The sequence below is a fragment of the Lissotriton vulgaris genome, chromosome 1_2, assembly GCF_964263255.1.
Source record: "Lissotriton vulgaris chromosome 1_2, aLisVul1.2, whole genome shotgun sequence".
Taxonomy (NCBI): Eukaryota; Metazoa; Chordata; class Amphibia; order Caudata; family Salamandridae; genus Lissotriton; species Lissotriton vulgaris.
In genome coordinates this window covers 147,072,031-147,089,208 of record NC_141686.1, presented here as the reverse complement: position 1 = coordinate 147,089,208, position 17,178 = coordinate 147,072,031, and the positions used below count along the sequence as shown (strand labels likewise).

Here is a 17,178-nt window from a genome sequence, read left to right as displayed (position 1 = left end):
GTAATCTGACGGCTCTACTGGACCTTTCCCGGGGGAGAGGGGGCGGGGTGGGTTGAGTTGTAACCAGACATGTCAGAGACAGTGTTTCCGTCTCCATGGAACATTAATAGGAGAATCCCGAAGCCCCACCAATGCACAACCCAAGTCGTATCAATGAAGCTTCATAATTTATAGCAGTGTACCAAATCTTTCAGGCCTGTACATAATTTAACAGGAAAGGTCAGAATAATAACATACACATGAACCATATTGAAAAAAGGAAATGACAGTCTCCGGGGTGTGGAGTCCTTGCTATCTGTAGAGACTAGTAGTACAGAGTATTCCTCAGGGCGCGATAAACTCGTCTGCCGTGATCAATTATCGAGTATGTCATCAGCCGTCCGAGGTGTGTTCGTGAGCAAAAGAGTTATACTGTGTTCAGAGTCTGAGTGTAAAATACTGTCCTCTGAATCTGTATGGAGCTTGTTGGTATCTTCACGGAATGCACCGGCAACGGCAATGGCCACTTCCTGATCGCGTTGTTGTTGTTCTCGTGAGGGACCAGCGTCCCCGCTGCTCCGATGGGAGGTCTGGGATCGGTGAGAGTTCTGTTTCGGGAGTTTTCCAGAGTCCTATGGAGAGAAGTCTGAGTGGTTGAGTTGGCTAGGTCCAATTCACATTACTTCCATCCAGTCCTCGGCATCCGCTGGGCTTTCGAAGAAGTGAGTCTCTTTGTCATGAATAACTTTCAGGCGGGCAGGATATAAAAGTGCTTATTTGAGTTGCGCTTTCTGGAGTTTTTTCTTTACAGCTTGATAGGACGATCTCTGCCTCTGCACTAGGACAGTATAGTCGAGGTACAGCGATATACAGTAGTTTTCAAATTGTATAAGCAACTTTACTCTCGCCTTCTGAAGCAGCATGTCGCGATCTCTGCAATTTAGAATTTTAACTATCAGAGGGCGTGGTGGTGCACCAGACCTGGGCTGTCCAGTGGGGATCCTGTTGGCTCGTTCAACGCAGAAGTATGGAGAGAGTCCCTCAGGTGCTACATGGTCTTTGAACCACTGTTCCATAAACTCTGCTACCCTTCCCACTTCGCTGCATTCCGGAAGGCCAATAACGCGTATGTTCTTGCGTCTATTTCTGCCCTCTGCATCCTCAACCCGATCAGGAGTGTCGTTATCTGTTGTTGCAGCTCCTGCAAAGTAGACGAGTGTTCCATAACTCTGGGGGTCAGCAATAGATTGTCTGTGTTCTTTGACCGTGTCAACCAACTTACCATGGTCCACCCTGAGTAGTGTCAGCCCTGAGGTAAGGGTTCCCATCTGCAGCTCGAGGGCTGTTCTAGAGTCCCGGATTTCTTTAAGAAAAAAGGTCTAGCTTATTAGGTGTTCCATCAGTGTGACCCGTAGAGGCTGTCCCCGGTGGGGGGGGGGGGGGGCTAGAGTGTTCAGTCACAGCTTGAGGAGGGTCCGTTCCTTGCTGACCCTCCAGCGTCTTCGCCCGGTTTCTGCCCATGATGTGAATTCAAGGCTAAGTGCAACCCTAGCCCGTCTCCGCGGACTGTCGGAAGGAATCCCTGCAACACCCTGGGCCTCTGTTTCCCAGGCAGTGGATGCTAGGTGAGTGCCGCTGCTGCGACCCAGTGGCCTTGGGGGGGATCAGTCTGGGAGGGCGAAAAGGTGCCAGAGTTCACCCCTTTCTGCAAGTCCGCAAGTATGCCTCTCATACACAACATTCTGCTGGTCCAGCCACTCATAGGAGTAAATGAGCTGGTCTCACATTGAGTATGGCAAGGCAGTTCTAATGTTCTGTCCGGGATAGCTAGTGTTGTATCACAGTATTCGGTCAGAGCCTCCAACCAAGTCCAGCCAGTGTGCTCTAATCTATATGTGAGCCCTGTTACGTGCTAGATTGTGGCCACACGCGGTTCAACCTTGTAAGTGCATAGGCCCCATGTAGGGGTGGTAGATCAAGCAAGCTGGGAACATCTGTCACTGTGCTCTAGTTCCACAGGGGGGTCAGCGCAAACAGGATGGGCAGCCTGTGGAGGTCGCTCTCCACTGCATTGGGGGGGGGGATGTGTCAATCCGGTCCACACAAGGCCCCCCGCAGACGACAGGGTCACCTCCAATGCCTGCGCCTGTCGCCTGCGGCACCCTAGCTCCGCCGTCCTCCAGTGTCCAAGGGCCCACCTGGGCACACCTCTCAGCTCGCCAGTCTCAGGAGCAGGTTGAGGCGGCCAGCGCAAGATCGCGCTGTGTCTGCACCGTTCCTCATGGGTCTGTCTGCCTTATCGCTGTCCTCCTTCCATTGTGCCCCGTTGTGCTCAACCAGGGGCACGCCCAAGCGCGCGGCCCCGCATCTCACCAAAGGCCCTGGTCTGCCCCTCCGCGCCCGGCAGCAGGTAAGCCGCAGTCCGTACCTTCAGTGTGGTGCGATCTCCTGGGTCGATCAGGGTGCCCCCGCGCCTTCCCTCGCTCAGTAGGTGCCGTTCTCTGCACGGTGCATACTCCACAGCAGTATGGCCCTCAGACTTCGCGGTCGCACTCCGCCTCACGCCAGAGGTCCTCTGTTGTATATCCGCACTCCGGCGGCCCATGCAGAGCAGGCAGCGCAGAATTGAGCAGGAGCCAGGGGGCCACAGCGTGTCCAGATCGAGGGCAGGCTCCACGCGACAGCGCCCACAGCCATCCGAGCCGCGCGGGGGCTCGCGCCTCGCAGCAGGTCCCAGTCTCAGCCTGCGGTCCGCGGCATATAGGCCTTAGCTTCCAACTCTGTCATAACTTCGTCCTTCGGGTCAATCGGGGCATTTTCGAGTGTTGGAGGGCTCCAGTATCACAGGCTCTACTTTTCCAGGCCAACAACAGATCAGACGACGGTACAGGAGGTCCGGAGCTCTATCGGACCACAGCCGCCATCTTAGGCAGTCAGCCACGCCCCCTCGATCAATTATGAGTCATAACTCTATCATTAAGATACGAAATGGTCCACTTTTCTGTTTTTTTTAATATGTTGTTTAGAACAGATATTAAAGCAATCACGAGACTAGTTCAAGGAACTCCCAAAATGAGTTTAATTATTCACAAATTGCTAATTGTGTAAACATAAAATCTACTGCATGTAATTGGTGTATTTTCTTACTTATTGATACTGGCCACTTCTAGAAGTATTATAGTGTAACCATGTACAATTATTCAAAATATTGAGGAACCATGCATGCTAAAATTCAGTGATTTACGTGATATTTTAAGATATTTGTGACCTATGTTAAGATCCTCGTGATAAATTCATGTCTGGACAAGAAATAGTGGCTAGTTACTACATACAAATGAAAATAAACTCGTAATAGATGAATTTAGATAAGTATACATTCAAATAATGTTCACTGCTGTAAAAGAGACAGACCACTGGGTATGATTGTTAAGGGAACAAGGAGAAGTCGCCCATTAATAGCAGTGCCTGCATGGAAGTAATGTGATTTTTTTCTCTAGGTTCGTTCTTTCCCACTTGTAATTCATTCGTGTTTTAATTGCTTTCGCATTGATTGCCTACCCATGTTGTACGGGGCTCGGTCTGACTGATCAAACCTTCACAGACTCTACATTTGATGTTTCCAGACCCTCGTTGCATGCACCATGGTTAGGCACATTCCAATCGCTTGATGTGAGCAAAGTTGCTCCCAAGTTTCCCTCGTGTGATAGTCTTTTTTTGCTCTTCACAGGATGCTCTCCATCGTTTATACTGCACCAAAACTTTCTTGTTTCTTGGCTGCCAAAGAATACTTCACGACCGCATCTTCCGCTCCCTATTTTTCAAGATGTCGTCCAAAAAGCGTGAATTAGAGCATTACATGGTGGTTCGCAAGACAGATGACGACTCGTTTTTTAAGCTTCAAAAAGACTTGCTCCTTCTTGGTGTGAAGTTGACAACATATGGAGAAAGTTTTGAACGTTTCCCGCAGTACTTCAAAGACTTCTCGACCTTAATTTGTCAAGAGAGGATCCCAGGTAACATTTGTTATTTATCTCCCATTTCTAACAGTGTTTTTATATTTGTAATGTACATTAGGAATCGTGTAAGGTTTCACAGTCAGACTACTGCACTCACCAATGGATTGTTTGATTCTATTGAAGCTGGCTTGGCCAGCGACAAATAGTTTCTGAAGCATCCATTTACCTCATCGATTATTGGAAATTGGACAATATATGCCGAAGAAATCAAGATAAATTATTCAGAGTAAATACAAATGGCACAGAAAATCAGTAGAAAATAGAACCCATACCAAGACACAAAAAAACAATTGAAACGTTCCGCTGATTTCTAAAACCCCCATGTTCCAACAACTGGATTCAAAAGAAACCGTTTGTAATAAAATAGATTCTTCACTAGGGAACTCAGACTTTTGTGCTCTTTTGAAAAATGGCGTGTTTTTCCCAATTTTGCCACATTGCAAATTGCACAATCGGCATGAACACTGCGCATCCAAAGTGTTTCAGTCAGAAGGCCTGCTTATGAGTCTGGTGGTCCAGCCACCACTGCACTGGCAGTCCAACCGTACGAGTTGGGCGTTCGGATGGCCCTGAGGCCGCCAGTGCCGCCAGGGAACTGCCATTCCCTGGCAGTGTTGTGGCGGACAGAAGCTGCAATATACTTGGCAAGACCACTGTGGTCCCACCAAACATATTACGAGTTTCTCTCCGCCGGCGGTGTCATGGAGGTGCCTCCTCCATGTACACCGTGGCAGAGAGCAAAAAAAAGGGCCCCCCTGTTCCTCCTCTGCATGCAGTTTCGCACAGGGAGCCATAACATTGGCCCCCATGTGTGCATGCACAACAATTCCTGCACGGCATGGACATTTGAGACCATGCCGTGCAGGAAGCTTGTTGTGCGGTCCCATTTAAGTGCCTTTATCAAAGCACTTTTAAGTCATATTTGGGTAGTTGGCGGCGAGTTTCAGGGGTGAGGGAGGCAGCAATAGCGTACCACCCGCTCCCGCACACCCAAAACTCGTAATTGGCCCCAGAATGTCAGCTCCTCAAAGCAGGTGGTGGAAAACTGCTCTCCACATGAGGGATTTGTCATTGACATTTCTCAGGGACAATTCCCAAAAAGACTGATGATCCCAATTCCCAAATGTACTCATGACTTTGGTATCTGATGAGGGTGTGGATTGTCAGTGCAGGTTAACTGTATCACTTGTAAGGGGGAACCCTATGCTATTTTGCTTATTAAAAAGGGCATTGGATTTAGATCTGGAGCAAATGTAGGTTATTCCATTTGCCTCATGTATCCCCAATGAGACTGTTTTTGCTTTGGGCCAGCATCAGTACCATATGTGCTCTGTTAGAATGTACATCCTTCCCCTCTAATAGAGACACTGCACTGCTGGCCTCACCTGGCTTCATATTCAGGACACCAGTCTGAAACGAGGAGAGGTCTTCAATATTAATAAGTGAAACATTACCAGTTAACTATAGAGTTCTAGACAACTCAGATCAGTTACATTTCCTGTAGGGCAAATGTTCATGAAGTAATTTAATTTAGCCAGCATTATTTCTCGCACAGAATTGTATAATTTCACCATAACATCACCTTTATGGTGTGGTGTAGGGTATTTATTTCAACATCATCACGCTTTCTGTAAGCTGGCCAGAAAAGATCAAATCTGAAGACATTAACTTTTTAGTTTTCATGTTATTAGAGATTGAATGTATTGTGTCTTATATGGCCAGGCTGAGAATTATACCTTCTGGGCTGAAAAGAAATGAAATTAGCACATGGAGACTAGACTGATAGATATTTTGCTTCAGTGCTTAATTAGTAAAGAAATAAGTGCCAGTGCCCTCATCAGGGTCACTGAATCTTGCACCATGCATTGCTCCCGACAGCACTGCCAGTCACAGTGCCAACACAGCTCCCACTCATCACACTCCTACAACTTCAGACTATTCAGGCCCCCAAACTATAAGAATGGCTTGGGCGGCAGGTATTAGTCATTGTTAAAGTATGATGAATTAATGCACTACTATTACTGTGCTCATTTTTAACTAGACAAACAGCGCCACCATGTTGCAGATAGTGTGAACAATAAAATGCTGGTGCCGAGCACCGGAAACCACAGCACAAATTAGGCACTAATTTGTTTCAGGTGCAGCATCGGAGGACAGTTCAACAATCTGAAGATGTGTGATAGGAGCTGAGTTTGAATAGATTCTTTATCACTGGTATCCAAAGTTATTATCTATATCAAGCAAGGGTCAAACAACTAGAACGGGTAGTGGTGGTTTTATCGATTGCACCTCTTTTGTCATGTGCCACTGTATTTTTAAATAGGACTCCAAAGAATTTTTTTAATGTCGTGCTATACGGTACGAATGCATCATGCTACCCTAAATGCATAATACTCTTTGGCAAAATCCTCAGTGTTAATATGAGAAGTCAAAGTACCCAAGCACTCACAAAAGCAATCAACATAGAGTGTTTCCACCCTTCGTATTATTTGATAATCACCCAGTTAGACGACAAGAGCCAGATGTTTGTTGAAAGAAGCCTGTATTTGAGTAAGGAAAAACAGCAGATGCGTGTTTTGTCACACAGATGACTTTTTCAAGGCTTTAATTACATATGTACAAATATATCAGTCCATAACATATTTTGTGTATATACATTACTTAAATTTTATACATTTGATATGCATATAGAATTGTTTAGTGGCAAGACTCCAGGAAGGACAAGAGAGCCCTAGCCAGGTCCCCATGCAAAGAAAGCGTCTTTCATGTTCTCTACTTTAGATAACTTGCCAGCTATGTATAGAGAAATAGAAAAGCAGCAGCGAGCAGTGTTCTTGTGGTGCACACACCTGCTGAGGATGGAAAGAGGGAACAGTGACTTTTTAGTGCACACCCCTGTAGAGGGTGTAAAGCGAAAACATAGAAAGTTGCCAAGATGATGGTGTATGTGATCCTCCAAGTGGTAAACAGAGAGCCTGCACCAAAGAATAAAGTGTGATTGATCAGGACCATTGTCCTTTGACCTAAAATAGTGGTCGAGTTGGATCACTAGTATTACTCGAGATTTATCGTAAACTGATAATGAGAGGAAGAGTTAATCATTAATCATCTGTCAATTACCGTAAGAGAGAGTGAGACACATTTCTCATGTGTATCTCTGATATAGGACTTACATGTAAGGTTATATCGTTATCTGTAATTGACAGATGATTAATTATTTACTTTTCCTCTCATTACCCTTTTACGACACATCTTGATTTATACTCGTCTTCCTACAGGATTATAACTACTCCACCACTATTTTAGGTCAGTCAAAGGACAATGAACCCTTGGTCCAGATGTATTTCACTTTATTCTTTGGTGCAGGTCCTGGTGTATCTCACTTTATTCTTTGGTGCAGGTTCTATGTTTTGCACTTGGAGGATCACATACGCCATCATCTTGGCAATTTTCTGTGTTTTCTCTTTCCACCCTCTACAGGGGTGTGCACCACAAGAACACTGCTCACAGCTGCTTTCCATTTCTCTATACATAGTTGGCATGTTATCTAAAATAGATAGCACGAAAGAATATACACTCTTTCTTTGCAAGGGGACATGGCATGGCTCTTTTCCTTCCTGGAATTTTGCCACTAAAACAAAGCGATATGCATAACAGATGTATCAAATTTAAGTCATGTATATACACAAAATATGTTATCGACTGATATATTTGTAAATATGTAATTACAGCCTTGGAAAATTCACCTGTGTGACGAAACACGTGCATCCTGTTTTTCCTGACTCAAATACAAGCTTCGTTCAATAAACATCTGTCTCTTGTCATCTAACTGTGGGAATTATGAAATAATATGAAGGGTGGAAACACTCTATGTTGATTGTTTTTGGGAGTGCTTGGGTAGTTTGACGTCTCACATCAAGCAAGGGTATTCAAATAGAAAGGTGCTAAAAGGGAGATGGGAAATCATCACAAAACACCTCAACTGGAACAGAGTCTAAGCATGACAGATAACCCTCAAGCACTCCCTGGTTGGAGAACATGCAGAGTGCACAGGACGCTTTGGTTGGCCCGAGACGGCCAGCCAACACGTCATGCGCACTTTAGGTGCTGCCACCACTCCTCCCCCTGTGACGAGTGGAGCCCTGCCCCTCCCAGCTGACTACAAAAATCAAAATGATAATAACAAACGTTATTATAATTTTCTTTTTTGTATTCAGCTTGCAGCTGAAACAGTGGGGCAACTCCTCCGCCTTAGCGGAGGAGCTGCCACTGGTCCATTCCCTGGGTGTACCATGTGATGAGTATTAACGGAAGGTAGTTGAATCTCTTTATCAGTGAGAATTTCATGTTTACTTATTGGAGAGGGAGTCGAGGATGTAGGAAGAGCTCTTTCTACCTTGAGAAGCCCTTGCTATGTTGTGATTCAGTGTTCAGCGATTCTGAGATATTGAGAGTGTTCCTGTACTGGTGCTCGCACTGTTGCGGAAATAGGAGGGGGCAGTGTGAGAGTAATTTTGGGTTTGGTTTATATATATCTACCAATGAAAAACTAGTTCAACCTAAGCAACCTTAGCTTCACCCAAAGCCCAAAACAGTCCTATGATGGAGAATAAAAGATGACTTTCCTGCCTGCTGTTGAAACAAAGACACACTGTTGTCCATTCAGTAATAACCGGGTGAGCTAGCTGGTGCATCCTCGGGCTGACTTGAGGAACTAAGAAGGTCAGTTCCCTGAACGGGTTCCTAGAATATTTTGATCTTGGTCTACTGGTACCCGCTGCTTGCCTAATCGAATAATAGACTCATGAAAAGTTGAAGTTGTTACAAGGCAGAGAATTTCATGTGCCTGAAGAGTCATGGAAGAAGTAAGATGGCAGACGGGTAAGGAGCTCCCGCCGGGAGCTCCCAGGCTAGGGCTAACCTTATGGAGAAAATCCCTGAGACTAGCCCCCCCCCCCATCGAGACACCACCACCCCAGGGATCTGAAGGGTTCCAGGGCCGCTCCGATGCTATCACCGACAGAGATGAAGATGGCCGAATGCACGGTTGAGCTTCTCGTAAGCATCTGAAAGGAGGCTGTCTTGGGATTCACCGTTCCAGTGTAAATCCACACCTGTCATCTACTTTCCGGGTACTGCCAATGTTACTCTGATTCCTGCTACAAAAGCCTCTCACTGGCAAAAATAAAGAAAAAAATGCATGAAATTTGGATAGCTTTCGAAGCGGTGACCCTTGTACACTTTCCAAGGCAGCTGCCTTGGTGTCCGAGATGTTTTCCCTAGACAAACCAGGGTGAGTCAACTGAGATCCTGCCTGCCACCCTCTCATCCATAAGGGATTCCCACATTAAATGGAAAGAGCAACGAGTCTGCCACCCTCTCTTCCCTGTGACTGCCCTCATTCAATCCAGCAGCCAGAAGTAGGCTTTCTCCACTGATAAGTGGTTGGGGTCTAGAGGATCTGCACTCCACCATTGATTAGGAGAGGTCCATGGGGCTGGGGACCGTGGACGGAATCCCCATCTTGGCAGGAAAAATCTTAAGCAGGAATGCCAAATGCAGGCTGTCTTTATCAAGGATCAACAGCCTGATCTATGTCTCACGAAGTACTACAGGGGCCCACTCATGCTCCCCCATCGGAAACCTCACCTGCATGCCTGCATCTTATCGGTGGGGATGGTAAGTGCGAGGAAGCCATTTTGTCCCAATCCACTAGCCCTCTCCGTGGCCAGCTCACTTCAGCTTGGAGAGTGAAACCGGCCCCTGGTGCTGCCATACCACGACCCCAGCCCGATTAAGGGTTTGCCACTTGACTTGAAAGGGACTGCCTTTATTCCGGCCCGGTTGGCGTGACTGACACCTGGTGTTACCCTATTGGTGCCGGTCTGTCGGACCTGAATTAATCCAGCTACCGAAGGCTCAATTCCCTATCACCCATTACTCTTCGTACACACCATTACGTGTATCTGTGTTTATCCCTTATAACCGCTCCATTATGAGAGTTTTATATATAATCTATCACTGGTCAACTATATGTTGTTGTTTTGTATTCGCCCCTATCCTATTTATTTGTATCCACACATATGTAACTTTTGCAGCTCTTACGTTCCCATCTATGTAAAGCACTCCAATACCTTCGGGTCAAGTTCACGCTATACAAAACTCCTTAAATAAAAAGTCCAGAAGGTCCCGGTTAACTGCTGTGCTGCAGAAAACACTGACACCAACTGTGGGGTGTCCTATGACTATGGAGTTCAAATCCAGAAGAAAGCAGCACCAATACCTACTTAGAAGGACAAATGCACCTTGAAATCCTTTTGAAGAATCTCTGTTTGAAGATAGCAGATGACAGATAAACCCAGGAGCATCCTTCCAACTAAGACACAACATTATTGGAAAGCTACATCACCTCTTCCTGCGTGTAGTTTGTAAGCCTGAGGAAGGTGTTCATTTAGGTTTTCCACAAAGCCAGTGCATCTTATGAAGTCTGTTTCTGGATTAAGCCTTTCACTTCATACCAGTATACCGGTATACAGCTGCAGTGCTGTGCAAATTTCTATGTTGAAATGTAGAACCTTTGACTAGGGCCAGCCACAGCATTAGATTCATTTATGAGCACTTGCTTTAAAGCCCTGCTGGTCCCTTGGTCAGGTTTGAAACTTGGTAATAGCGGTTGCTCATCCATAGCTCCTGCGCGCTGCATATGGCTTTCTGGAGCCATTCAGCATTTACCTGCTCCAGCATTTGTTCAGTTGGCAAATATAGGCATTTGACCAGCATGTTCCGCATTTTTCTGTCCAACTATGTGCACTTTAAGACTGCTTCTTGACGTAGCTTGTTCCAGGACAGACCTTTGGTGACACAGACAATATTTTTGCTCTTTTTCAATTTTCAACTGATCTATAATGTAACACTTTTTATAGAGCCGGAATGAGTTGAGCATTCACTGCTGAAGTCTGATCTGCAGACCACAATTTTGAATTGTGCAATGCCAACTCGGCCTTTTATTGTTTGAAAGCTGATAAATTCCAACCAACACCAGAAAGACCATAACTCAGGCCTTGATCACTAGCTGCGTCAACTACTTCAACACCCTCTATGCTGATATCCCCATCCAGATCCTCGAGACTCCAGACCATACAGAACGCCAGAGCCAGACTCATCCTGGACCTTCCCTAACAAATCCACTCCACCCCCCACCTGAAAGATCTCCACTGGCTCCTCATCCTGAAGAGATGCCAGTTCAATGTCCTCACACAGCTACAAAAGCCTTCACAACCTAAGACCTGCATACATCAACTGTTGACTGCGCTTCCACCAACCCTCCAGACACCATCTCCCATAGCATTTTAGAACATCGGCTTTGGGAGATTGGTGTCAGGGGGATTGCTCTAAAATGGCTTAAGAGTTACCTAACAGACCGAGTTACAACGGTACAGGTGGGCAACACCGTTTCATGTGACAGACCGGTCAAGATGAGAGTGCCACAGGGCTCCATCCTGAGCCCGACTATTTTTAATCTTTTCATAACACCTCTGGCCAAGGTGATCAGATCTTACGGTTTTGATGTCATGTCATATGCGGACAACATGCAGCTCTTGGTCACTCTTGGCCCAGATCCAGTAGAAATAAAGCTGCATTTCGAAGAATGCATGTCCCGTTGATAGGTGAATGAGTACAAATCACCTTCAATTAAACTGAGGCAAGTCTGAGATCATGCTCTTTGGCAAGGCTCAAGAGCACTGGTCTCATGACTGGTGGCCTCTGAACCTTGGCCCTTGTCCAACACCCAAATCGACTGTATGGAACCTGGGTTTCCTTATGGATAATCAATTGTCAATGAAAAGTCAGATCAATATTATATTTGGCTCCTGATTTCGAGTGATGCGCAGCTTACAAAAGGTCTTCAAATGGATTCCGATCAAGGTCAGGAAACCATTAGTCCAGGGACTGATAATTATTTGCATGGACTATGGAAATGCCCTGTTGTCCTCAATCAACGAAGGCCTTCTTACAAGATTTCAGATTTTTTAGAACACCACGGCTAGGCTAGTTCTGAATCTCCTGCCCAGACCCCCTTCTGCCCCCAGTTTGAGATCTCCACACTGGCTCCCAGTCAAAAAACGAATCCTATTTCAGATTAATTGTTTAACACACAAAATATGTATGGAAGAGCCCCAGGGTATTGGTCAAAAAAATTACGTTGGTACCAGCCTTGTAGGACGCTAAGATCGAGCAGCGAATCATTTCTCACCCCTCAGAATTTGCACCGTCAGAAATGGACGAAGGTCCTTCTCATTTCTTGCCCCTGTTTCTTGGAACAAACTGCCCTTAAACCTACATACTATTACAGATCACAACTGCTTTCCAAAGAAGTGGAAGTCATGGCTGTTTGACAACTAAATGAGTAATCTTTCAGAGCCATCTGCAAGCGCCATGAGACTTTCGAGTGACAAATGTCCCTGATTTGATTTGATTTGATTTGTGCTCCTCCTCACTCGCCTTCAACCCCCCCTCCCATCCATCACAGCAGCAGCGGGGGCTGTTCCTTTTCAGTGTGTGCTTTATAAATGCTTAATTGATTGATTGATTGATAAATTGGATATGTTAAAACTAGTTAATAGCATCACTTGTTGTTTGCAATGTTTAGGCAACCTTGCAGTTTCAAGTACATTATAATTAGCAGCTATCAGCATTAACACGTTATTATTTATTATTGTATTGTAAATTATATGTTATGATTTACTTAAAAATTAAAAAAATACTATCCCAAAACGTCTTGCCTTTAGAGAGATGCCTTGTCCGATTTTCCCCATTTTTGTTTTATTTTTTTATTAATCTTTCCTCTTTTTATTTAAGTTAGATTTGAACCTTCAGCTTTTTTATTCCTTTAACTGTAGGGTCGTCTGGTTGATTGGGACATACAACTACTCACACGTTTATTGTGCATGCTAACAATGTAAGTCACGGTTACTAGTAATAAAAATGGTTCATCAATGAGAGTCATTCTGTTCGCCAATCTGGGTCACAGCTCACATTATGACTGAAACCTTTCTTTCCCTACTGTGTAGGTCATATTCCTTACAAAAAGATTTTCAATAACAACGCACTGACATAGTTGCTAACATTTGAAAACCATTTCCAGGAACATTTAACAGCACAGCTATCAAATATTTAGTTTAAAATGTACCACACCCACTGGCCTAAAGCTCGCCCACTCCGCCCAAACCATATAATTAACATAATTTAACTCTGCCTACTTAAAATACTGTCACGGTTTGACACTTGCATTGTTAAATTAGCAATGTGCTATTAAAGTTCAAGCATACATACCGTCAAGACCGATAACAATTCCTTCCCAACTGGACAAAACTATGAACAGCACGGTGAGTACTTTATTTGCTCACTCTTTCAGGACAAGCAGATGGCGCCCAGTGCAACAACCTTTTTGGGTGCCTCATGACCTCGTTCTCCTTGGCTTCCCTCACAACCACTGGCCAACAGTGCCCCTCCTCTCTCCATAGTCCCTCTGTCACAAATATTTAATTTGTTTGATAGCGCTTCTCATACCAGTATAGAGGACTTAACATCACACACACATTACACAGAGACAAAGAATCATATGTTTGTAAATCAGTCTAGGAAATGGTAAATAAAACAATGAGGATTACAAGGTGTAGGAGTCACATATTCACAGGTGCTAGGAGGTGGTATATTTTAAGGATGTTTGGTATAGAGAAGAAGAAACTCAGCTTTAAAACGTACCCCAGTGGTTGGGTTAGCTTTACTAATACAAATGCATTTGTAACCAAACTAACTCCTTTTAGCAACATTAGGTCTATGATATGCATGATACACAAGACTTTGCAGCAGGCACAATTAACCCTCTGTGCTACTGATAGGTCAAAACTTACACTAGACACAATTCCGATCTCTCTCCAGCAAGAACAGCAAACAAGCGTTCTCTTTGACTTACCAACAGAGTCACTGACAGTGCTGGGAAAATACCTCCTCTTGCTCGACCTGGTCCCTGTAGCTCCGGTGCAGTCTGTGGAGTCACTACTGCGTTGCATCTCTTCTGCATCTGAGCTGTAGACTGAAGTCTGGATGAAGTGGCCAGGGCGGGGGACACGCTGTCTTCGGCGCCATACCGTGTGCCTTTAGAAACTCGACACAGCCGAGCCCCCGGCAGCCCCCCAGGAGCAGGGCAAGGCAGCACGTGTCGTGTAGGTCCCAGATGACGCTCCTTGTCCTTTCATTTAGTTCCAGCTTCAGCAATTATTATTATTATTATTATGTTTCTTATATAGCGCCTGAATCGACCCCCGAAGGCGTATCTCCGCGCTTGCCTTGGGAACCCGTCCTGGCTTTTCCCTGTGAGATAGCCCCTACAGGGCATCCCCAAGGTGAAAGCCAGGCATCCCGCCGCGGGGGGGGCTGTTGTGGAGATTAAGCAAGCTTAATGCCCAGAGTTGCAGAGTGTGACCCCATGATTAGGTCAGGCACCGAAGCGAGAATTATCGAGTCCATGGACATTTGAGCTCAAGACTCTGCCGCGTCGGGAATTGAACCCTGGTCCCGGGTCTGACATCTGCTTCAGGGTCTGCCTGCTCTAACCAGTGAGCCACACTTCTCCACGTTAGCAATTCCAGGTGGCCTGGGCTGGCTGTGGCATGAATTTGAAATAAAAATTATGATCCTGCCTGCGCTGACTGGAGCCTTTTAGTCACTGTCACTTCAAAAAGAGGCGACTGCTGAACTTAGTTCATGGGCACTAACACTGCAGCAGTAACCTCTTTGGTGGGCAGCAGGTGTTACGACCGCATGCATGTGCGTACTACTAATGCTGAACAATAGTGCCGGGGAAGGTAGGCAGGTAGCCTGCGCTGTGTAATGCAACCAAAAACAGTCCAATCAGCGTAACGTTCAGCCGTTATTGAAGCTTAACTGAACATCCATTGGCTGCTCTGCATCGCCTGCCTTGCCTCACAGTAGCTTCACGAAAAACAGCGGATTCTACAATCAAAAAAAGAGGTAATCCCTCAGCTTTTTAGGTCTCGCCTAGCATTGCAGCGCATGCGCTGCTCGCTTGGCGAGACCTATAGTGAGAGAGTACATTTTAGAAGTGGGTTTGAAGCCCTGCCCCTCATTTTCATTGGAAGGCTTCGTCGTTTATGGGAAACGGTGGCCTCCCATTGAAAATTAGGCTTCTTTGTTACCGCCCTTTCGCCTTTTTGGACGGCCCATCTGGACTGGATCGTTTACTTCATGGCTGTCGAGAAGCAATTTCTTATCTTCAGTAGACGTGTTATGTATGGGCCGTCGGAACAAGAGACAGGGAGGTAGCGCAATGACGACAGCGGCTTGCTTCAGGGACTTTCTTTGCCAATCGAGGTGACAGTCTAAGAATGGGCAGACAGCTTCAGTATATGCATATGTATATGTGTTTAGGCAAATATTATCTATATGCAGACGTGAGCACGTTGGCAAATATTAAACATTTGTATGTACTCCGGTTGACAATAATATAGCAGAAAGTCCTCTGGCTTTTATTGCTCCGAGGTAATTGTGGGCCCGTTAGCTCTCCTTCAATAACGAGCATTAATAAAACAAGCGCCAAGCTCGGCTGGTCCCGGCGGTGTGAGCGAATGCAGGAAGTCATCTGGCGAACCCCCCACTGTGCGGACACGGCTCCATCTGGCATGCTTTTAATCGAGGTGACAGTCTAAGAATAAGCAGGCAGCTTCATTGCAAATGCTTGTATTTTCTTATAGTGTATCGTGCGCCAGAAGCATCAATTATCCTTATTCCGCGTTTCAAAAAAGGTGAAAAGGGTAAAAAAACTAAAAAAAACACCAGATGCTTCCTGGTCGCCCTGCAGCGTTTAGAAAGAACTATTGGCAATGCAGACAGGCGGAATCCTGATGGGACCCGACGGCGGCCCATGCTCTGTCTGTGACAAGAAATATCAAAAGGTTCGGAAGCCCTCCAACCCCATGTCGCCTGCATCTGATATATTTTTCACCTCCAGCACTTTCTTACATTCGTGTACCCCTCCCTAACATTCAAGCCGTCTCTACCTGGCTCTCTCAGTTCTGTCCAAATTATGCCATTTTCCCAGCATTCAGTTCGCTATCTCCTCCCTCCCTGGCATCAGTATTTTTACATCTAATCTGATTCTTTTGAAATGTAAATCATTAAAAAAAATTAATGAACAATGTAAATCATTAAAATACTTTATATTTGTGGGACGCCTCTCGCAACAGAGAGGTGTTCAGATAGTGCAGAAGGTTGAAAAGCTTGCTAGGAAAATCCGCTCCCTTTCTTCAAAGCCTGACACTACTCTGTACGCCACCTTCATTCTTGCGGTGACTTCACCTTCATCCTCACAATATCGATAGGAGAAGTGCTGTCCAGTTATTATTAGCATCTGATAATATGTTGTGGTGACGTGCGTGAAGACGGCGGTGGAAAACGACGAGCTGAATTGAAGTTTCAACGTATCCGCATCCATGCAATGTGTAATCTTGGGCAAATCAGTTTGTCAACTCCCTCCTATCTCAGTAACTTTGGTAGCGTCCATCCACGCAATGTGTAATCTTGGGCTAATCAGTTTTTCAACTCCCTCCTATCTCAATAACATTAGTATCTCCAAGAAGCAGGACACAATATGGTGCTGGGAACTATATACGTACAATTGCACATTAGCTTACAGTACATCTATATTCGGGTAATCTCTATGGGTATAAAAAAAGTTTGTACTTTTATAAATGAAGCCCCTCAGTAATAAAAGGGATCCCATTGCCTGAGAGTTTGTTTCCTACCGAGAGCTCCCTAAATGAAAGGGACCTCTGCTGGGGAGGAATTACTGTTCCGTGCATCCAGCATCCCTGCGTGGGAGGGGCGGGAGCAGCGCGTGCTTGTCATACAGCAGAAACAAGCGGATGACTCGAAATAAGTCATTCAAGAGCGGTGTCTACAGCGTCAGCGACGGGAAGAGCAGCACGGCTCGGAACACTGAGGGAGGCAGGGGATAGAAGTAGGGCGGGGTAGGCGCTGCACGGAGAACAGCAAGGTGGAGAGAATTCGGGTTGGGATGGGAGCGACAGCATCAGGAAAACAGGGGAAGAGAAGGGGCAGGGTGTGAAGAAGAGTAAGTGTGATGTGAAGAGGGGTGGGCACG

The 17,178-nt window shown here is 45.7% G+C and overlaps 1 protein-coding gene across 1 annotated transcript in view; it reads left to right on the top strand.

Moving 5' to 3' along the window:
* Positions 1-17,178, top strand: part of LOC147734718 (uncharacterized) — a 329,689-nt gene that overhangs the window by 238,455 nt on the left and 74,056 nt on the right. The window contains exon 4 of the mRNA XM_086952477.1: positions 3,707-3,992. Coding sequence (XP_086808603.1) covers positions 3,707-3,992 — 286 coding nt within the window. The remainder of the gene's footprint in view (positions 1-3,706; positions 3,993-17,178) is intronic.